General features: G+C 42.2%; 3 protein-coding genes across 3 annotated transcripts in view; 2 read left to right on the forward strand and 1 right to left on the reverse strand.

The window, feature by feature from the left end:
* The first annotated feature begins 263 nt into the window (after positions 1 to 263).
* LOC138969444 (uncharacterized) lies at positions 264 to 3,869 on the forward strand. The gene is made up of 2 exons (XM_070342231.1): positions 264 to 467; positions 1,031 to 3,869. The coding sequence occupies exons 1-2, from the start codon at positions 286 to 288 to the stop codon at positions 3,033 to 3,035; spliced, it is 2,187 nt and encodes a 728-aa protein (XP_070198332.1). The 5' UTR covers positions 264 to 285; the 3' UTR covers positions 3,036 to 3,869.
* Positions 3,870 to 4,171: 302 nt separating this feature from the next.
* LOC138969445 (uncharacterized) lies at positions 4,172 to 8,515 on the reverse strand. Its single transcript, XM_070342232.1, has 3 exons — positions 8,307 to 8,515; positions 7,646 to 7,853; positions 4,172 to 7,107 (listed from the first exon to the last, which is right to left on the reverse strand). Exons 1-3 carry the CDS (start codon positions 8,429 to 8,431, stop codon positions 5,731 to 5,733), a joined length of 1,710 nt encoding a protein of 569 aa, XP_070198333.1. The 5' UTR covers positions 8,432 to 8,515; the 3' UTR covers positions 4,172 to 5,730.
* A 4,133-nt stretch (positions 8,516 to 12,648) lies between these two features.
* The window catches only part of LOC138969446 (ATP-binding cassette sub-family E member 1-like), a 42,355-nt gene continuing 32,435 nt past the window's right edge, over positions 12,649 to 22,568 (forward strand). The window contains exons 1-10 of the mRNA XM_070342233.1: positions 12,649 to 12,732; positions 15,818 to 15,974; positions 16,223 to 16,308; positions 16,611 to 16,708; positions 17,068 to 17,185; positions 18,243 to 18,380; positions 19,698 to 19,767; positions 20,141 to 20,237; positions 21,133 to 21,344; positions 21,975 to 22,124. Of these exons, the coding sequence (XP_070198334.1) occupies positions 15,842 to 15,974; positions 16,223 to 16,308; positions 16,611 to 16,708; positions 17,068 to 17,185; positions 18,243 to 18,380; positions 19,698 to 19,767; positions 20,141 to 20,237; positions 21,133 to 21,344; positions 21,975 to 22,124 (1,102 nt within the window). The 5' untranslated portion in view covers positions 12,649 to 12,732; positions 15,818 to 15,841. The remainder of the gene's footprint in view (positions 12,733 to 15,817; positions 15,975 to 16,222; positions 16,309 to 16,610; positions 16,709 to 17,067; positions 17,186 to 18,242; positions 18,381 to 19,697; positions 19,768 to 20,140; positions 20,238 to 21,132; positions 21,345 to 21,974; positions 22,125 to 22,568) is intronic.

Raw genomic sequence — 22,568 nt, forward strand, 5'->3', positions numbered from 1 at the left:
ATTGGATTAAAAACACGCTCAGAAAGTTAAAACGAAGAGAGGTACAGAAAAGCGTGCGATGCAACACAGCATAACCACTAGCGCGCTGAACAGGCTCGTCAGTTTCACTCCGTTATCCACAAGCGGCGGACTGCGGTCATTGTGAAAAAAATGCAGTGCGTTCAGTTTCATTCTGTGAGTTCCACAGCTTGACTAAATGTAGTAATTTCGCCTTAGGAACTAGCCTCACGCGACTTGTTTTTTTTAAGTAGGTGATAGACGGATTGCCTATTCCGCGACTCGCGCATGCGCAGTTCACCCCACGCAACCTGCGAGCACCGGTCATTTTCACTGCGATCTGAGAGTACCATGGACCTGAGCGATTTTTCCCTGCAAAAACTACGGCTTTGGAGCCTTGATGCCCTTAAATACTTCCTGAGTGTCAGGAAGCTAAGCGTGGAGGGCGATTTTGAACAACTTGTTGCACGGTGAGTTAAAATTTAAACGTTTGTGTGTCCTTCGAAGTTGATGTCATGCTACAACGTAGTTTTGCAGGGGCCCGGAGCTGTGCTGACGAGCAGCAAGTTCAGTTACTTCAAGTTGTTGTTGTTGCCTGTTTTTTTTTTTCTCTTTCAGCAAATCAGATTTGAAACTTACAAACAGTTAATGATTTTTGCACGGTGATGTGACCTTATTTTCTTATTTATTTTATTTTTTTCCAGTGTGCCAGTTTACTTCATGACATCAGTCAGTACTGAGACTGAAAGTATGTCTCAGTGAGTGTGTGTGTGTTGGGTGTAGGGGAGTGTGGGGGGTATACTTTTTTATTAAAGATCACTATCATCAACTCATTAAATTTGATTATAATTTACATACCTTTTCAGTCAGAGAGGTTTTAAAATAGAGTGGTGAAGGTAACCAGAAGTTGTGTTTCATCTTTAGTGCAAACTCAAACGTCAAGAAGACTAGATCAGTAGATGTTAAAAAAAATAAAAAATTGTAAGACTTAGCTTAAACCAAGAAATACATGGGTCATATTTTTCTGTTTTAGGAGTTGGGCTGCTTTCGAGTCGGACACCCCTATCGACGATGAAGCTGAGGAGAGAGAGAGGCGGCTTCTTGATGAGTACAAGAGGAAGCTGGCTGTTGACGGGGACGTGTATCCTGATCCTGCTACTTTTGAGGATGGGTGGCTGACGGAAGAAACTGGTCGGTTTTCTTGGCCCAGTATTTATATAAGTGACATTAGTGACTACCTGAAGAAGACTGCAGCAAGCAAGACGGACTTGGTTCACAGACTGCTGAACAATTATAAAGAAGGCAAGGCCTATCGCTACTTCAGGTGTGAGTGGGTACGCGAGATACTGTACCACCCAGTGAGGCAGTCAGCACCATGCTGCATTTTGAAGGCTGCTGTCTACCCTTCGATGAGCATCCGGAACAAACCCTACAGAGTCTGGGTGATGGCATCCAAGAAATGTGGGGATTCTGCAGGAGGCGAGATCAAGACTGCACACTGCACCTGTCCTGCAGGGGTGTTGGGGTCCTGTAACCACATTGCAGGCCTCTTGTTCCGTGTGGAGGCTGCAGTGAAATGTGGTGCCACAGACCTGCGGTCAACTGAAAGTCTCTGCAGCTGGGTGACGCCAAGTGGGCCTGTGGCTCGAAAACCCCGCAGATGGCGGGACACCCACGTGGCCTCTGACGTCTATGGACAGAAAACGCCACGGGGGTACAAGGAGAAGGCCAGGCTTGAACGGAAGAAATTTCAGCCGTTCTCACCTGAACACAATGAGATTCTGTCCAACACAACTGCAATGGCTCAGAAACTACAGACTTTGTTTCAGGAGGAGGCGAGTGACAGTGTCTTCATACTGACTAGACTGAAACAGAAACCAGCACAACCAGACAGGCCGACTCTGCCTCAGCCCATAGCTGATCTTGCCGGGGCTTGTGCTACAAAAGAAGAACTGAAGGCAGCTATGTCAGCAACACCAGAAGTGCTAGCGGCGGTGGAGGAGGCGACAAGAAGCCAGGGGGATTGCGCTGAATGGCAGAGACAGCGACAAGGCCGCATCACATCCTCTGTGTTCTATAATGTCCACACAAAGACAGAGACAGCAAAAAAGCAGACTGGCAGTGGCAGACATGAACAGTCAACCTGGCTGGAGGATAAGGTTTTAGGGAGAGGAGCCGCACCACTAACTGTGGCAATGAAGCATGGCCTGTCACTTGAACCTGCAGCAAAACGCAGCTACATGCAGCAGGTCAGCAAAAAACACAAGAAATGGTCTGCACGTGACAGTGGTTTGGTAATCTCCCATGATTTCCCATTCCTCGCCTCAAGCCCTGACCTTCTCACCACATGTGATTGCTGTGGTGAGGGGCTCTGTGAGGTGAAGTGTCCTGAGACAATCAAACACCAAGTGCCAACTGTACAGAACGTTCCATACTTGGAGGAGATTGATGGAAAAATCTCCCTGAAAAAGACCCATACATACTATGGACAAATTCAAGGGCAGATGGCCCTGACCAACCGACCATGTTGTGATCTTTTCATTTTCACAGAGCATGGGAGTTTGATTGTTCCTGTTCCATTTGACGAAGCTTTCTGGCAGAAGATGCTTCCAAATTTGACGTGGTTCTGGGAGAGCCGGGTGGCACCTGCACTTCTTCAACAAAGTCGCCCCGGAAACTGTCCTGGCACCGCGTCATGCAGCTCTGGTCAAATGGAACAGGAACAGTCAAGCTCAGACCATGATTCGCAACGTCCCAGCTCCCCACCTCTTCTCCTGCCAAACATCCCACCCCTGAAACGCAAGCGAGCAACTAGAAAGAACACCAAAGTGTCCAAAAAGGACACTGTCTTGAAAGTCTACCGTTGTGGGGTCTGCTTTAAGGACATTTCTGAAGAACCGGAAGCCTTCTGTGACTTTTCAGTCAAGTGTGACTCCTGCCCAGAGTGGTACCACCTGCAGTGTGTCGGTTTTGTTCAGGGCTCTGAACCAGGGGATGAGGACTGTTGGGATTGCCTGAAATGTACTGATACAGTTTGATATTTCTTTTTATTGTTTATCTGAAGAAATATGTTCTCTGAATGATAACTAGTGCTATTGACTAAATGGATTGAAAACTTTTCAGATTTGTTGGTATTACCTCTTCGACTGAATGAAATCTCCAGATTTATAGTCGTATGATTTTAGGTTTTGTTTAATTTCAGGATAAGCATTTTTTATGGTTACTTTGTGACTTTTGTGTTTGTATGCTGTACAGATTATAGTCGCTAGGGAGTCACGTAATGGGATCAATCACTTTGTGGTGGGTGGGTAGTGGGGTGCAAGGGGCAGAAATTGTTAAATATAATGAAGGAAACCTACTGAATTTTTTTACGAGTTCAGCCTCCAAAATAATGTGGAGTATGAACTGTACCCTAAGACACACCTAAAACTAGGAGAACGTTTTACTCAAATATGCCCCGTAACTATGGTAAACAGTCAAAGAGGATGATTGACGACCGCAATCTCAAATGCACAAATCACCCTTCTTTGTTCTTACTGTGTAACGCTAACCGTCAAAACACTTAGATCTGCCTATTTTTAGTTTTTTAGTTAATTTTTTCTTTTCCACACGTTATTTGACCTCCTGAGTCTTATTTCGTAAATTTTGTGCCGATTTGAGACAGCTTTGTGGCAGGTATTGGGCCTTTAACATACAATTCATACATATTTATGTCTCAAGTGCTCCTTTTTGGGGTCATCAAATAATCATTCAGAGAGCTTTTGTTTTTGTTTGTGTTTAACATTTTCACTTTTTTCCATTTAGTGACTTCATTTGATGTGTCATTCATACTAGGTGACTGAGGTATTTAATAACAAGGGATTGCAAACTTTTGATTTTGTTCATGTATTGAATTGTGTGAATGAACTGTGTGTGTGTGTGCATGGAGGAACTGAAAGTAGAAATAGCATTATACAGCCGAAAACCTGCACTATTACTGTTTGGTTTATGACACTTCTGCGTTTCTGAGCCTTTTACTGTCAGGGTCATCTTATGACAAAACTTTCATCATCTCATCAAAAGACCACCCTTACAGTAAACGGCTCAGCAACACAGCAGTAGCAACCGTATACCACACACTTTTTCATCAATTACCTTGTTCAGCACATCAGTTTATCAGATCAGAAGACGGTGGTAATGAATCAAGACATTTATTGAAACCATCAGTGCAACATGCAAGTTAAAAGGGCACCATCACACTGTGTCTGACATTACAAGACATGCAGAACACCCAAATATTTACACACACACAAAAATCAAAGTTGGCATAATTTCAAAGAAAAACGCTTCTTACACCAGACGATTCAAGCAAACGTGTATCTTGGCAAATGGCTATGATCATATAAAGACAGACACTCTTGAAAGTAAACCAGGCAGAAGTGCACTCAGAAGTACAGGTTTCATTCACTGAAATATTTGGCACATCTAATGACTATTTATTACTCGTAAACAGATGTTCGCAGGAGTGAGTGCAAATTCATGAAAATAACTGAACATATCCTTCTGAGAAAAAACAAAATTTTGCAGCATAAGAATATCAAACACGACACCATCAGTCCTTCATGCAAGAAGCCGGAAGTTATGTGCACAGATAGCACCATCCATAGTTAACATATAAAAAAAATACAGCTTGTGCACACAGCTCCATGCACATAAAAAATCCAAGTTATATACACAGCACCATCCATAGTTCACATAAAAAATGCAAGATATCCACACACACACAGCACCGTCAAGAGTTGGCGTTTAAAAAATCCAAATTATGTACACACAGAACCATCTTGTGTTCACATAAAAAAACATGTATACAAACACAGAATCATCCAGTCTTTATGTAAAAAAAAAAAAAAGTACACACAGCCCCATCCACTGATCTAGTCTTTACGTATAATGACTATAAAACATACATTGTTTGTACACAAAGCACCATCTAACTAGAGTCTATGTAAAACAAAATCAGATCATTGACACAGCAATAAAGAATACAAATTGACTACACACAGCATCACCCCGAACACAGGTACAAAAAGAAAAAAAAAGTAACACAAATCCTTGTCTAAGAATTCAGACTTCACACACAAATTAAATGTAATTACACACACACACATCTGAAGTCCTCATAGCAACAACAAAAAAATCATCTGCAGTCTTGGGTGGTAAGGAAACTAAGAAAGACAAGAAATCCATAATACCAAGACTCCTGAGTCCAGAAATAAAATGAAATCAAGAAATGAATCCACAATATCAACCGAGTTCAGAGCTCACTCTCCTTACCCAGTAGTATCAAGAGCGTGCATCAAAGATTATCTTCCGCAATATTCTGAAATATTTGGCACTTCTAATCCTTCTGAGAATTTTTTTTTTTTTTTTTTTTTGGCAGCCTGATAAAGTATCAAACACAACACCATCAACAGTTCATGCAAGAAGCCTGAAGTTACGTACACACATAGCACCATCCATAGTTCACATGTATATATAAAAAAAAATTCCAACTTGCGCACACAGCACCATGCACATAAAAATCCAAGTTATATACACAGCATCATCCATAGTTCACGTAAGAAGTGCAAGACATGCACACACAAAGCACCGTCCAGAGTTGGCGTTTAAAAAATCCAAAATATGTACACATAGTATCAAGAGCGTGTATCAAAGATTATCTTCCGCAATATTCCCACAGCTCCTTTCTACAATCTACTGCAGATAGATAGGTCCCTGCAAATTGCACAATGCAGCGCACACAATCACAGCCTCATCCACCAGATCAGCACCAGCCAAGCTGATTTCGTTCTTCAAGAACTTGAAGCACTTCAGGCGTCTTATCACCTGTTCCACCAGGATCCTCAGATTGGCAACTTTCTTGGTCTTTTGCACTGCAGCTGTTGACATCTGTGATTGGCCCCGTCGTCCTGGTGGAATGATCACTCCAAGGGATAACTGTGCACATTCAGCTGCAATGCTGAACCCCTTGTCGGCCATCAAAGATGTATGGGGAGGTAGTTTTTCAAGGAAACCAGAGTCCTTTGTCAGCTCTGTGTCCGAAATCCGCCCCTCGTATACTGCAGACACATAGCAAATGTAACTGTTTGGGCACACACCCACAAGGATCTTCAGCGTGTTGTGGTGCTTATAGTCACTCCACGTTGCAGCCTGAGTAGCCAGATCCTGGGGTGTCTCGATGAACAGCTCCGTGCAGTCTACGATTGCCACCAGATTTGTCAGGTCCCTTCCCCTGTAGCGTGCTGGTTTTGTTGCCAGCACAGTCTCCAAATCAGGGATCTGAATCATGTGGCACAGCACTGCTGACAATGCCTTCATCCACGATGTGTACAGCCTCGATGCATGACTCCTTGATACGGCAAACCGGTCCGCCAAGTCTTGAAAATCAAGGCCTAGCCGAAGCCTCATGAGAACCAACACCAGCTCATCGATGCCTCTCAGGAATCGTTTTGGACCAAACTTTGAGGGAGGCTTGCGGAAAACGCGCTTTTTCTTCTCACTTGCTTGACCCTTCCACCTTCTCACCACATACTCTTTGACGCAGTCATGGATAAGCCGAACTAGAGTTTTGCTCTTCAAGCCAGTGTAGTATTTCACATTCTCCGGTGTCAGTACATTTCGAAAAATATTTGGTGGCCTTTTTTTCTGCTTCAGACCAACTTTCAACTTCGGAACATTTTCAGCCTTAGCTTCAGGCTTTGGTAAGGGCGGCAAAGGTGTGGGGGTGCTCACTTGCACATGGGTTCCCTGAGCCAAAACCCTGCGGAGGTTCTCCAACTCCTTCCTCAGTTGAGAACACTGCAAATGAAGAGCAATGATGTCTTTCGCTAGTCGCTGGACTTGCTTAAAAAGCATGTTTGTCACAGACAGAAGCACGAAGACAGTCAGCAGTAAACCGTTGACGCTGGGGGATCTTGCCTGAGTAGTCTGGATCTCGATGACTGGGTCCTCTACATGTTGTGGCTCTGGTATGTCAGGCGGGACCAGGACTCTTTCAATCGTGTTTGTCAGCCCTCCACGTCTGGATCGTTTAGGCAAAGGTGTGAACTCATGCATCAGCACTCTGGAAACCTGTGAAACATACAAAACAGCAAAATACAGCACTGAATTACTCAGGTCATGGATTGTAACCAATCTCAGATAAAGAACAGTGGTTGAACATAAACCCAAGGTTCAGACACATTCATAAACAGAAATTTCTTGTTTAATTTAAACTGAGTTTAAACTTTAATACAGAAGACTTATTCATGGCTATCATTAGTATCAAGAAATCATTTTACAGTTTACACAGAGAAGATTTATCTGACCACCATCAACACACCCCCTTCCCCCCCACACCAAAAAAGTCACAAAACCAAGCACATAAGAAGCATACAACCCCCCCCCCCAAAAAAAAAAAAAAAAAAATAATAATAATAATAATAAAAAATAAATAAATAAAATAAAAAAAAATAAATAAAAAAAATACAATATTAAAATGGATAAACACTAGAAAAAAGTAATAACAAAAAATGTATCTGCCGGTTTTCCTGTACTTACAAGGCTGGAATCACATATATATACATATATCTGGTTCATGTACACAAACTGACGATAGATTGTGACTGACCTTTTTGGGAAAATCAGGAAATCCAAGATGTTCTGTTGGGTAGGGGTTCTCATCTGTTGGCTGCCCATCCTTGAAATGTCTTGAGCAGACCTTCTGGTCTCTGGATGGGGAAAGTAGCTTGTTAGTTGTTGGATTGATTCTGTTGATAAGAATCTTCCACTTGTCACGATGTGCAGGGTCTTTCTTGCGAGTTGGAATTTTCCATAGGCTGGAACATAAAAAGGAGGAATAAAAAATACCGTTAATGAATATAAAATGGGATAAAAGACAAAGCAAAACACATGTTTAATCAGCAGTTTTTCTGTTCTCCTTGACACACTTATGACAACTGACATATGATCATCTATTTCAGTTCAAAACTAAGTGATTATTTATTTATTCATTTTCAATACTAAAAAGTATTTTCTGTGTTTCAAAAATTCAACAGCGTTATTACAATGACTGGGCTGTAAATATAGTTTCAAAGAAGTCAGTATCAGCAGTATGTACCAGAACATGAAACTTGGGTTCTTCGTTCATAACCTATGGCTATGATTTTAAGAAAAAGAAACAAACTTAAAAAAAAAAAAATTAAATGACCAATGCTGTGATGAAATCTGAGTTGAGACAAAACTTTAGTTATAAACGAAAGTAAAAAAAAAAATGTTAGAAGTTCAAGTACCTGAAAGGTGCAGGACAGTCACACTCGGTGTTTAAAATGTGATGAGCAGCGCACGTTGCAGCCTTCCACTTTTTCAAACGCCGGGCCCCATTACTGCATTGAGCAATCGCACAATGAAATGCCATAGTTTGCTTTTGCACTTCGGCACAAATCTACTGGCATGAAAAAAGTTCAACAACGCGCCCGACGCTAAGACACAGCCAATTCATTTTCTCTTCTCAGCTTCAAGCCTGACGGCAGCCGGCATCGAATGTGCTCGCAGCAGAAAATCCGCGGAAAATAGGATGCGCGCGCATACGAAGAGGGCCGCTCTTCGGGTCATGTAAGTCCCGGAACCGGCAATTCGTCTATTGGTTGACATGATCACGTGATCAAGCAACCCTAGACTGGTATAGCTTATTCCTCTATGGGACCTTTTTATCGGAACCTTCCGATCTTACATGTAAACAAAACATGTTTAGTTTAGTTTAGTTTAGTTTGTGGGAACAAATTGCTTAGGCCGTGAAGCCCAAAAGTCGTCCCATCAATATTTGTTCAACATTATAAGATGTTTGATGGGGTGTTGACAGACCAGCTTTTTTGTCGGTCCGAGGGGGAGCATATCGTCTTTTGTTTCATATTTATTGACCAAGGCCGAAGGCCGCGGTCAATAAATATGAAACAAAAGTCGATATGCCCCCCGAGGACCGACAAAAAAGCTAGTCTGGCAACAAACCATCAAACATCGTTTTTGTCATCATTTTGGTGGTTCAACATAAAGTGAAAAATCAACACAGGGAGCCATGGTTTGACACGCGAGTTCTGTTATTATAATGCATGTTCGGGGCCCCAGCACGTTGTTCAAAGCTGGCGTGCGAAAGCAACTTACTGTGTGTGATTTGAGTTTATAATGTTGAGACAAGTATGTCAGGTTTGAGGATGCGAAGTTCTGTAGGTTCCGACTACAGAGTGGTGTGTGAAACCAACAGTAAGCGCCTTTGAGACGATAGTGCCCACATGTTGCATTCGAGCGATGGGATTGTCGTATTTCAAACGAGGTGATTTGCTTGCACAGTCAGCGTTGACCATCTCACAACAGATCTGTTATGTGGTGATTATCGTGCGACGTTCGAGTCGGGGGCAAGGAATCGCAGGAAGCAAAGATGAGTCTTTTTCCATTGTCACCTTTCTTTCCGGTTGTTGGTGCATATAATATTGTGCGGACAAAATGATGCGACGGCGAGTGTTTTTTGCCTCCAAGATTTTGTGGTGTGGGTATTGTTTTGCTCGTTCCATACCCACACCAAAACCTGAAACACACCCCACCCCACCCCCCCCTCCCTCACAATCAGTCCATGAACACAAACACTGACACACACAAATTAATGATCAAGTTACCCCCCCCCCCCCCAACCCTTCACTTGCACACCTGCAACGCAGACGATCATATTATTGATTAAATATTCATATAGGTCAGTGTTGGGTTTTTTGTTCGTGTTTGTGTTATTGCAGAATCGGTTTTCTCTTATTGCTACACGTGTCTCTTCATTACATTTCACCATCGCCCTACCACCCTGCCCCTCTCGGTATTCCACCCCTCGGTTTTCAGTGGTAAATATTAGTAATCGAATATTGAAGCTACGTTGAGTCAAAGGTCACAGAAGATTTGCATCGTGCAGCACTGCACGAATTGGGTCAAAGGACACAAACGATTTGCGTCGTGCCGCGAAGGAAAGATAATCGCGATCTTGTTTCTCATTGCCTCTCTGTTTTTCATTAGACTTGTCATTCTGCTTGCTCGGCTTTGTCAGATGTCTTCATTTCTTGTTGCTATGTTCTTTGCTTTTTTATCATTATTTTTTTATTTGCGCTTAGTTTATCGATACAACGTCTTGTGCACGGGTCAAAATGTGTGTGTCAGGGGTCAATTGGTTTGACTTAAAACTTGACGTTAGTGTTTCTCCAAAGAGATACACCCACTCCATGACATTGTGAGAAGATAAAACATATCGATAGGTTTCATTTGTTTGCGATAAAGCATAAATGTATGACCTTTGATGAGGTAGTTTTGTTTTTTGTTTACATTTGCCAGTTCGTATTTGGAACTTGGCGAAGCAGTGTCGTCTGTTTAGGTCTGGGGAAACGCCAATGAAAAGAGCAGAAGAATCCTCGAGCGTTTCTATTGGGTTTGCTTTTGATTATCCATGTAATAGGGCTTCCTGCAACTATGGTAACCGGGGATTTATTCCCCGGGGAACATGAGATTTATTTCCCAGGTGCTTGTGAATGAAAACTCGTGAAAATGATGACAATTTGTTTTATTGGGTCTGCATAATTTATTTAGGATATATAGCCGGGGAGGGGCTCCTAATATGGACCGGCTCCTAATATGCGGACCACCTCCTGTTCTGACAAACTAACGGCGTTAGAGCGTTTAAAACAATTTTATTCGCTGTATTCACCCTCTCTGGATAACTTGCACATGTTAAAACAGTTGCAAAAACACAAACCTCAAAACCGTTTGGCTTTTCCTTTTTATTTCACTTTTGGCAGCGTTCCCTCTAAATTTGACGCCTAAAACGGACCCGTTTCTGTCCACAGCCAAAGATGTTATCACACAAAAATTGCTATAAATCACAGCTAAGACCGTATTTGTTGCATTTTAGCAGTGTTGACCCCGAGTTTATACTGCAAACAAAAAATGATAGCAAAATGTCAAAGTATGTGTGTGTCCCCTAATATGGACCACCTTCAACAAATCAAAGAAAATAAAAGCTAAAGGCTATTTTCATTAATTCATTAAGAAGCTTGCTGAAAATAACCTATAACTAGCCCTCAAAATTTCAAAAAAATATATCTGATAGTCTTCTTTTCGTGGTAGTTGATAATTTCACTTATTTTCACTCTGTTTTGATAAGTTTCTTTAGTTTCCTGATGTGCTTCAAATAATGTTCTCATCAACCCGAAACAGATAAATTTAAAGCATATTTTATTAGTCTGACTTGCACACTAAAATGTATCATGTTATTTTGAAGTATAGGGGGCTTTTAACAGTGATTCGTGAAGGCCTCTTCACTGGTCCGTATTGGGCGCCCAGGCTCCAAATATGGGCCATTTGCGAATTTTTCTGTATTTTTGCACTAGGCCTAACGGTTAACCTAAGAGAGAAGGACTTAACAAACACAAAATGAAACTTCTTCGCAAGAAAACCACCACCGGCACGGTTGGCCTAGTGGTAAGGCGTCCGCCCCGTGATCGGGAGGTCGTGGGTTCGAACCCCGGCCGGGTCATACCTAAGACTTTAAAATTGGCAATCTAGTGGCTGCTCCGCCTGGCGTCTGGCATTATGGGGTTAGTGCTAGGACTGGTTGGTCCGGTGTCAGAATAATGTGACTCAGTGACGGTGAGACATGAAGCCTATGCTGCGACTTCTGTCTTGTGTGTGGCGCACGTTATATGTCAAAGCAGCACCGCCCTGATATGGCTCTTCGTGGTCGGCTGGGCGTTAAACAAACAAACAAAAGCAAGAAAACCAGCTAGTTATCGGCATGAAACAAAAAGGGGTTCATATTAGGAGCCCTTCCCCTACTAGCATTTTGGACCCGGCTTCACCCGGGAGTTTCTCACTTCGCCGACTGACTCTATAATTATATTCTATAAGAATGAGACATTGTAAAAGTATTACCATCAACACACTCTGCTGAAAAATAACTTTGTAAGCGCATGACTATGGGCGAGTGCGTGTGTGTATGTGTATGTGTGTGTGCGCGTGTGTGTGTGTGTGTGTGTGTGTCGTGCGCGTGTGTGTTTGTTTGTGTGTGTGTGTACGGTATGTGTGTGTGTATACGTCACGTGTGTGTGTGTGTGTGTGTGTGGATGACTGTGTGTGTATGTGTGTGCGTGTGTGTGTATGTGTGTCTGTCTCTGTGATTCTGGATCAATTGTTTGTACTGTGCACGTGTCAGTGTATGTATGAATGTGTATGTCTGTCTGTGTTGATGTGTGTCGGTGTGTCTGTATGTGTGTTTGAGTGTGTGCGTGAGTGTGTCTGTGTCTGTCCTTCTGTGTGTCTGTGTGATTCTGAAACAAAGCCTGTATGTACATGTGTGTGTGTGTGTGTGATTGTGTAATTGTGTGTGTGTGTGTGTGTGTGTGTGTGTGTGTATGTGTGTGTGTGTGTGTGTGTGTGTGTACATAATGCCGAGTCTGGCAAAGTTGAAGTACTTTTCATCCGGTAGTGTGCAGTTATTTGACATTTTCACCCGTCTCCCAGTGCGCACCTGGTACACTGAGCTTAGCTCATTATTCAGAGTTGTTTCCCTGGCAGCGACTATAACTAAGCCAGTAGAGGGCGCTACAGCGCTGCACGTTGCGACATTGGTAGCTGCCATTTCCGCCAAGTGTGACACTGACAGCGAAATTGTGAAACACGACTGCTGTCTATTCGGTGAGAAGGAATGAAGATAGATGAGCTCTTCTTGGTATTTAAAAGTCAATTTGTGTGACTAAAATGTCTTGTGTAGCGCACGATTCCTTAGTATTGGCTTTGTGGCCCATATGTTCATTCGCCGGGTACCCACGTGTTCTGGGAAGGAGATATTTTGCGCTCCGAGTCTGAATTATGCTTGACGTTTTGACCGGCCTTCCTGCAGGCTATTCAAACAACATTTAGGTTTAAAAATAACAACGCAAACACACACTCACTCAAACAACAAGAACAAACAGAAAATCGTCTCATGGCATGCAAAATTCACGTATTCCATACGATGGAATGCTCGAGCGGGATGTCTTCAAGTTCGATGTTTGGAAATGTATCAGGATTTTCTGGGGTCTGGTGGAGTAAGAGCCCATTTTACTTGAAAACGAGGAGGAGCATGTACTGCGCTTCTGATCGATTTACCCCCGATCCGGACAAACAACTATAACTCTGATGTGTATGTTAAAATTATTATGCAGTGCACGGTAGTTGGTACCCCTTCTTAGTTTCAGTTCACAGAGTTCCCGATGCCTGATTAATTAACCCTTTCGCTGCCAGTAAACAAGGTAATCTTGAACTTTAGCGTGTTAAATTCATAGCTCAGAATCCAGTGACATTCTTGACTTATTTTTGATACAAGTCCATGTAAGCAAGCCAAAGAACATTTGTCGTGAAATTAATTGACGGATTGAGCTCCAAACTTAAGCATAATTAATTAATTTGGTTGTTCCATCGACGAAAATGCACCGAAAATTGCGTACGTTGTCAACCATGGGACATCATTTACACGAAAGAGTTGTCTCCCTTGACCTTGTCCTCTCACACGGATAATTCCTTCTTTGACCCATGTAAACGAAATGCATTCGTACAGTTCATCGGAGTTCATTCCGTAACTTCAAAGGGATCTAAAATGACTTGTTATGATTACAAGTGCAGGTTCTACAAATTTGGAGACTTAAATGCCTCTGAAGTCCTTTCCACGCACCATCGTGGACTGGAACGCGCTCCCGGGTGAGGTCGCTCAGCCCCTCTCTGGAAGCCTTCAAATCCCGGATCTAGACACCCCTCCCCACCCCCCCTCACCCCGCCCCTGATCCTCCCCCCTGATCCTCCCCACCTCCCTCTTCTATTTCTACCCCCACTAGCTATCACTGAACCTCCGGGCAGTTCTGATAACACCAGCTGCAAATCATCTTCGCAACTCTCTCCAAGTCTGCAGAATCTTCACTTTGATGAAGGCGGCAGTCTGAAGAAAGAAGAAGAATTATGAGCTATGAATTTAACACGCTAAAGTTCAAGATTACTGTAAACAATTAATTTTGGTAATCTTGAACTTTAGCGTGTTAAATTCATAGCTCAGAATCCAGTGACATTCTTGACTTATTTTTGATACAAGTCCATGTAAGCAAGCCAAAGATGAAAGAACATTTGTCGTGAAATTAATTGACGGATTGAGCTCCAAACCTAAACATAATTAATTTGGTTGTTCAATCGACAAAAATGCACCCATAATCATGGCGTACGTTGTCAATCTGAACCACGGGACCTCATTTACACGAAAGAGTTGTCTCCCTTGTCCGATCATACGGATAATTCTTTCTTTGACCCATGTAATTGTAACAGAAATGCATTCGTACAGTTCATCGGAGTTCATTCCGTAATTTCAAAGGGATCTAAAATGACTTGTTATGATTACAAATGCAGGTTCTGCAAATTTGGAGACTTAATCAAGTTAATGCCTCTGAATTGTGAGCTATGAATTTAACACGCTAAAGTTCAAGATTACCATTAATTTAGTGCATACCCCAGTGCCAGGAGATTTTGAGGTTGGAACGGTAATAATTTAAAAAAAATTCTAGCACCCAAACTTTTAAGTTAGCTAAGTACATGTTATAACTTATGTTTTTTTTAGGAAAATGAACGAGGATTTTGAATCTGGATTCAAACTGCATCTACTGTGAATAGTATTGTTTTATTGGTTACCTGTCTGTTGGTTCTGCATTTTCTACCTGTGAGTCAGACTGCACAGCGTCAGGTTCCTGAAGTCGCTCGAGTAACTGCTGCATATCAACATCGTACTCGCTGTCACAATCATCCTCGTGCTCTAAAGAATCATCTGACTGCAAATTAATATCAGAACTAGTTCCCTCATCTTCCATAATCAGCTGCAGAGCTTGCAAAGTGGTGTACGTTGTCTGTAGAACCACATGGCTGCTGTGGCGAAGCGTGCGACGCCATGGGAAACTCCTCTGAGCAGCCAGCATCAAATCAGCAAACGGATAAAATGGCTTTCCCTATGACGTACCACGCAGTTCCTTCTAAATATAACCATCCCAACAGTTTCCGCTAACCGTTTAAAGATAGTTTAATACTTTTGATCCAGATACGGATGCAGAAAAAGTTAGAATAAAGGGAGGACGTCAGTGGACGTCCCATAGGCACTGGGGATGCACTTTACGTAGGACATCTTACAGGCAGGGAAGAGGTTAAGCCTATCGGAAGCGTGGTACATGCTCCGCCTCGTTTTGAAAAGCTTGTCCAAGGAAAAGGGGCTCTTAGTCTTACTCTACCAGACTGCTGAAAATCCGACATTTATTTCCCAAAAATGTCTCTTTTCCACTCTAGGGAGGGGTAGTTATGTCGCTGTGATCAGCAAGAGCCAAAACTGGCAAAATGTTATCCCACTGTAAGAACTTAATAGTGTATGTAAAACGGCAAGGTGTATAAACAATAAAACAATAATTTATCTACTGGGTTTATTGACCAGGGTTGGTAACACTATGAGTATGACTATACGTCATACTGAGTATTTGTTGAATCCGCCGGCAGTGGTTCAGTGCAATCCCGTTATCCAGCCTGTGAATCACGTTTAAAAGTTGTCGAATCTAGATTTGTCATTTACTTTTAAATTTAAGCAACCCTATTCACTGTGGACTTATTTCAATTTTCATTATTTGCAGTGATCAGAGATGGTTGAAAGTGATTAGATGTACTTTCAGTCAGACCCATCCTGTAGCGTAAGATTTGTTTTTGAAGCAGTGAACATGTTTTACAGGGTTGAGCGGTGCAAGCAGCCAGAATGTCAAAAAGGCGGAGCAAGCCGGAGGACGCCAATGACACGCTGACCCGTATTGCCATTGTCAGCAATGACAAGTGCAAGCCAAAGAGGTGTCGGCAGGAATGCAAAAAATTTTGTCCAGTTGTGAGGATGGGTAAGTTCATGTCTTCAAAGATGTAAAAACTAAAATCGTGCATATTCAAGGTTAATTTTGATTGCTGCATACTAATGATAATGGTTCCCTTTGTGGACATACTAGATTTGTACTTACTTTCTCTGTTTATGTTGTTTAAAGTTTTCATATGGTCATATTTTTTGGTGTTTAATGATGTCTCAGTTTCAAGGGATAGTCCTTGACAGCTTGTGAATCACTCGCTTATCAACTGTTTTCTTATGTTGCAGGTAAACTCTGCATTGAGGTTACACCAACAGATAAAATTGCCTTTATTTCTGAGGAGCTGTGCATTGGATGTGGTATATGTGCAAAGGTAAGTTGTTTATGAGTTCTTATAAAAGTAAAGATAAAAAAAAAAAGTAAGAATTGAATTGAGTAATGGAGAGGGACTTGGAAGCTGTAATTTCTGTTAAAATTTCAAAGAGCCTCAGATTCAGAATGGCTGGTGTTCGAAAGTACTCCTGCGCAGATTTTTGTGGTTTAGGGCATCATTGTTGAGATTTTGGCAACGGATAGCCAAGCTGAGAATTGCATTAGTGAAATAAACAATTTGTGAAATACATTTTTGAGTTTCAATTTATCTACACATCATTTCTGTTTCTTTTTGTGTGTCAGAAATGTCCCTTTGAGGCGATCAACATCATCAACCTGCCTAGCAACCTGGAGAGGGAAACCACCCATCGTTACAGCGCCAACTCTTTCAAGCTGCACAGGTGTGGTCTTTGTGTACATAAGCTGAAATTAGAAATTTTAAACAACTTTTTTTTAGTGAGCTTTTGATTTTGTGTTATGTTTGAAAAGTTACCAGTTCAATTCAGTGGAGATCCTCCCTCTTCCAACAAGAAGTGATTGCACCTCCTGTTTTTGAGGGAGTCCTCGATTGTTGTTTCTTGCGTGATAAGTGCAGACTCTTTATTTTGTATTTTATACCTCTGGAGCAGTAAAGTGCATTATAATCATGTGTGAATAATTACATGTTGTCTTATCAGCCCAGGATACAAAAAACCACTTTTTTTTAAATTGTGAAACCGGTTTCCTTCTTTTTGACGGGTTTTCATTCTTGTCTCTGCAGACTGCCCACACCTCGTCCAGGTGAAGTTTTGGGACTCGTGGGAACCAACGGTATTGGCAAATCCACAGCTCTCAAAATCCTGGCTGGCAAGCAGAAACCCAACCTTGGCAGATTTTCTGTAAGTTATGACACTGACATTATAAGATGTTTGGTGGCTTGTTGACAGACCAGCTCTTTTGTTGGTCCAAGGGGACCATGTCGTCTTTTGTTTCATCTTTGTTGATAAATATGAGACAAAAGGCGATATGCTCCCCGAGGACCAACAACAAAGTGCTGGTCTGACAACAAGCTACCAAACATCGTTTTTGTCATCATTTTGGTTGTGCAACAAAATGCACAATAACCCACAGGGAGACGAATTTTTAGAATCCAACTCCGGGGCCACAAAGCATCGTCACAGTAGCACGAGATAACACGTCAAACTTGTATGTGACGTCAAACGTAGCTTGTTGACGCTTTTCTTCCAGTCTGAAAATGTACAGAGCTGCGATCATACCTGTGAGTTCAGTAAGTGTTGAGCATATTTCTTTTCTTTTAAGTGTTTATGACTTTTCGTTGTGGATTTTGCGATTACAGAGATAAGTTGCAAATTGACCATGAGTCGCCGCGGTAATTATCAACATTGATTGGGTCTTTGAGAGTGAATGCTTACAATCGTTGTCCTCGGAAACACAAATCCAAAGCCACGATGGTTCCACACATCAAACAATCAGCCTGATTGGCTTTTACTTTGACAATCCACGTTTCACCTGAAAGCTCAAACCCATTCACCACCTCGAGTTATTGCATGGGGAACATGAGATTTATTTACCAGGTGTTTGTGAATGAAAACTCGTGAAAATGATAACAAAATAATATATTCACTGTGCTGACCGTATTGTGGTTTCTCCCATCCTCACTTTGTTCTTTCAGTATGATTTTTTTCTGGTTTGGAATTTACAGTGGTACACCTTTTTGGACAACCAAAAATCAGAAAATAGGGTTGTCCACACTGCTTCTTTCTATCAGAGTGCAAAGATGCTCTGCTTCAACCGTTTTAGACAGACACAGTAGAGAGTGCTTGTCTGACCCCGGCTCCGTTGGTGCCCTTATAACATCGGGGAAAATTCAGTGTCTGTAAGGTCTAGCTAGGTTCGGCTATCCCATGTCATTGAGGTGATACTTTGTGTGTGCAGGACCCCCCAGACTGGACAGAGATCCTGGCCTACTTCAGGGGCTCTGAGCTGCAGAACTTCTTCACCAAGATCCTGGAGGATGACCTCAAAGCTCTCATCAAGCCCCAGTACGTTGACCAGATCCCCAAGGCCGTCAAGGTCAGTAGAGATCGGGTTAACTGGACATTTTGAATGTTTTTACTAGGAATAGCAAACGAAGGCTATTATTTTGTTTTAAACCCGACCATCCGCAGCCATTGTTCTGTTTCCCATGTAGAGGGAAGCAACTCCGTCACATTTCACAGTAACACACATGTAATAAAATGAAATACTTCTGTAAACTTTTGACTTGCCTTTGTGTTTTTATTTGATGCACAACACATTGTTCCTGAAAAAGAAAGTAATTTTTTTGCAGTAACATAACACACAATGATTAAAAAAAAAATCCAGCATCGTTCTTGAAATCAGAACTATTGCGTGAAAGCGCTGTTCCACTCTCTCCACAAGTAAGTGATGACAACACATCGATATTCGATCCATTTTCGTCACTATCCGAATCTGCTTCCAAAGCGTTGAAGTTGATATTTAAATCACTTTCTGCAACAACAGGATAGACTGCGGTGGAGTCTAGGTCCGTAAAGCCTTCAAAATCATTGTTCTTGTCGTCCGAGTCCCCCATGACGCCATGCCAAAACTTTTCCATTTCGATCGCGAATTAATTTCAAATTTTCAATAAATCACTGCTCTGCGAGCAGCCACTGCAAAAATACAGCGGGCGCTTGGTGGTCAAATGGGTTTATCAAGATAGAAAGAATTTACTTGTGATATGACCCATGGATGATAATGCCAGTAGTATCCCCTGTTGGTTTTGCACCAGAACAGTTACCGTATTTTCCCGTTTACAAGGCGCTACAGCGCATAAGGCGCACCCCTTTCTTTTTAAAAAAAATTGTAATCTAGTCACCCATTGGGCGCAGGGCTCACCAAAATTGAAAAAGTATACAAACGGTCGAAGAATGAAAATAAGCTGCACATCAAAGGAAGAATACAGAGTGGAAATATGTGTGCTCTGTGTGTTAGGGGAGATCAAAGGCAGGTCCATTGTGATAGCTGGGTTGCCTTGTTTATAGACACTGGCCTTCTTCCCAGGGGTCAATGACCCAGTTTTAGCTATGAGAGGTGGTTCCCCTGTCATATCTGAGAGAGGAAACACTTCCTGCACCGGGGTCAGCGACTGAGTTTAACCTATGGGGCGTCTCTTTGATGTCTTGAGAGGAAACTTGGCCAGGGTAGTACCTAGTAGCTGAAACATGCATTATCACAAGTTGTTTCACTGGTACTCGGGCGGTCTCTTTGATTTTTTGATTAGGCGCTTCGTTATACAAGGCGCAGGGGTCGAACTCGAGGAAAAAAGTCGCCCCTTATGACTCGATAGGGTATGCACCATTTTCTTACCATGTGTTTTTCTACTGCCAGGGTCCCGTTCAGATGCTACTGGACAAGAAGGATGAGTTGAAGAATCAACAGTTTGTCTGTGAGCAATTGGGTGAGCAACTGAAAGTTTTGTTGTTAAATTCAGTGTGTAGTCCAAAAGAAAGAAGTTGCTGTTCTCATCGAAGAAGGGCAGAAAAAGAAAACGCACTTTAGTGTCGTGGCTGGTGAAAGGGAGACCAATGATTTTAATTTTATGCTGTTCACATTCTAGAGCATACTTTGAAGAAATATTTTTGAATGAGGTTTCCCCAAAAGAACTCAACTTCCTCCATAATCCATTTGTGTGATGTACAAAGTGAGAGTTATATTGAAGTTTTGTGCAATGCAGACCATGTGTTGTGCCCCCTCGGGTTATATTGAAGTTTTGTGCAATGCAGACCATGTGTTGTGCCCCCTCGGGTTATATTTTGTTGTTGTCGTGGCAGACCTGATGAATGTGAAGACAACCAACGTGGAAGATCTCTCAGGAGGAGAACTGCAACGGTTTGCCATCGCTATTGTCTGCATCCAGGCTGCTGACATGTAAGTTTTGTGTGTGTGTGTGTGTGTGTGTGTTTGTTCAAGTGACTAGCAAGTTTGCATCTTTCAAAATGGCGTCAAATTGCAGACAGGAAAATCAATGATTACACTCAAATGCTGTTCACATTCTAGAACAGATTTTGAAGACATGCTTCTTATGAGATTTTCCTGTGTGTTTGCCATGTGTTGAAAGGTTTTGACTGTCCAGTAAAAGTCAAAGCAGGTTGCTTTGTACAGGCGATAAACTTTCAGATTGTATTATTTCATTCGTTTGTTCCTGTGCTTGTTTGTGCCATTTTTGTGCCAGTATACAGCCAGTGATGGTATTCTTCTACTGTCCGCTTCTTTTTTTACCTCAGGTCGCTCCTTGGCAGGCTTGTGCCTCGGATAAAAAGATTACGGGAATATTCACCCTGTCAGCCAAAATCTGATGGTACAAAGTCGAAGATGCAAAGCGCTTGTAGGCTTGATCGGATCAGGGAGCTTGTGCACCTCAAACCCCCCTTTTTGTTTGTGTTGTCAAAAGAAGTATTGTTACCATCTGAGCTCATAATTTTCCACTCTATCTTGTTATTGTACGAAAGTGTGTGTATGGGCGTACTGGTGCCAGAGACAGTCAAAAGCATTACACTGTGCATTGGATAGTGCAGTGGTAGGAGATTTAGGTGCGGTCTTTGACACACTGAAGGGAATTATTACTGGTCATTTTCAGAATTTGTGCGTCGCTTTGTGCCAGATTCATATTTGAAAAAGCCCTTGTCCTACCAAGACTTGTGACAACAGACTTTGTTTTAATGTTGGCTTGTTTGTGCTAGTTTCCTTTTTTAGAAAGCCCCGAACCTGGCCGTGAGACACAAGACTTTCATATATTTGTACGTTTTGCCTTTTTCTATGGCAGTTTCATGTTTGACGAACCCTCTTCCTACCTAGACGTCAAGCAGCGTCTGCGTGCTGCCCAGATGATCCGCAGTCTGGTCAATTCTCAGAACTACATCATCGTGGTGGAACACGATCTGTCAGTGCTGGACTACCTTTCTGACTTCATCTGCGTCCTGTATGGTGTGCCGGGCGCTTATGGTGTCGTCACTATGCCTTTCAGCGTCAGGGAAGGTATGTCACAGTTTGGGGGATTGACGGGAACAAGAATGTGATGCCCTAGATAGCGTAACAGCAGGCATGGGAATGGTCCTCGGATCTGCGAATTTCAGAGGTTCAGAAATGAAATCATGGAGGTAAAAGTTTTCAGAATTTGGTTGAGGGGAACACTTGACCATAATCCTTTTCTTTTTTTTTAACCAGACTGAACCCTGATTACCTAGTGTGGTTAGTGTCATAGAAACAACAGTTAAAGTGTTGCCTGAAACGCAGAGATCAATTAGTTCTCAATATTTGTCATTTAAAGAAACGCAATTCAGGGAGGAAAATTGCTTTCTGACAGAAGTCTCAAGGTCATACTTTATGAAAATTCTACAGGGAAATCTGTAGGACAAATATAACGACATGACAATGCTTGTACATGAATGTAATTCCAATGTCCAGCAAAAGTTAAACTAGGAGAAGAAACTTGCATTAAAAACAAATCTTATACATTCACTAAACATTCAGCCATTTCTACGCTTGTCTTGGCTATGCGTGTTCATCATCTTTTCACATCCGTAAACCTGGGGAATAGTGCATTATTTGTGACAGTTCCTTTATTCCTTTGGTGATGCAACTAACCTTTTTCTAATTTCAAAACAGGTATAAATATCTTCCTTGATGGCTTTGTACCGACGGAGAATCTGCGTTTCCGTGAGACAGCCTTGACCTTCAAGGTGGCGGAGACGGCAATGGAGGAGGAGGTGAAGAGGATGTGTCGCTACGAATACCCCAAGATGATCAAGAATTTGGGTCAGTGTAGTCTGCTATTATCACTAGTCTTCTTTGTGACTGATGCAAGTGAAAGTTTGCACCTGGTTGTTTTTTTTCCCCCGGTGTGACTGATGTGTTTGCCATTACAGTGGTAACCCTGGTTTAAAGATCACCCGAGGCCTGCTAAAATTAGGTCATACACTGTAGTAGAGAGGGAATCTTGAAATTGAGAAAAATGTGCAGATATTATAAAGATAAAAGGTCAAAATAGTATTTTTAGGGGATGGGAGGCAGTTTAAAAGGGTGGTTCCACTGTATGCATTTGATATGTGAAAGATGTGAAGTCTACGTTGTTGAGCTCTGGTGGGCAAGGGGAGATAATTCAACCAAACATGTGAAGCCATGGTGGAAATAAGCTTAACCTTCAGTGCTGGATGTGTCCTGCCACACTCAGACCCACAAATCCTCAGGTGCTTGTTGTGA

This window comes from Littorina saxatilis, linkage group LG6 (genome assembly GCF_037325665.1).
Source record: "Littorina saxatilis isolate snail1 linkage group LG6, US_GU_Lsax_2.0, whole genome shotgun sequence".
NCBI lineage: Eukaryota > Metazoa > Mollusca > Gastropoda > Littorinimorpha > Littorinidae > Littorina > Littorina saxatilis.

Coding starts and splice junctions, on each gene's coding strand:
- LOC138969444 (XM_070342231.1), top strand. CDS start 286: ATGCGCAGTTCACCCCACGCAACCTGCGAGCACCGGTCATTTTCACTG. Junction 468..1,030: donor TTTGAACAACTTGTTGCACG/GTGAGTTAAAAT, acceptor TTTCTGTTTTAG/GAGTTGGGCTGCTTTCGAGT.
- LOC138969445 (XM_070342232.1), bottom strand. CDS start 8,431: ATGGCATTTCATTGTGCGATTGCTCAATGCAGTAATGGGGCCCGGCGT. Junction 7,854..8,306: donor GACTGTCCTGCACCTTTCAG/GTACTTGAACTT, acceptor TTTATGTTCCAG/CCTATGGAAAATTCCAACTC. Junction 7,108..7,645: donor TTCCTGATTTTCCCAAAAAG/GTCAGTCACAAT, acceptor TATGTTTCACAG/GTTTCCAGAGTGCTGATGCA.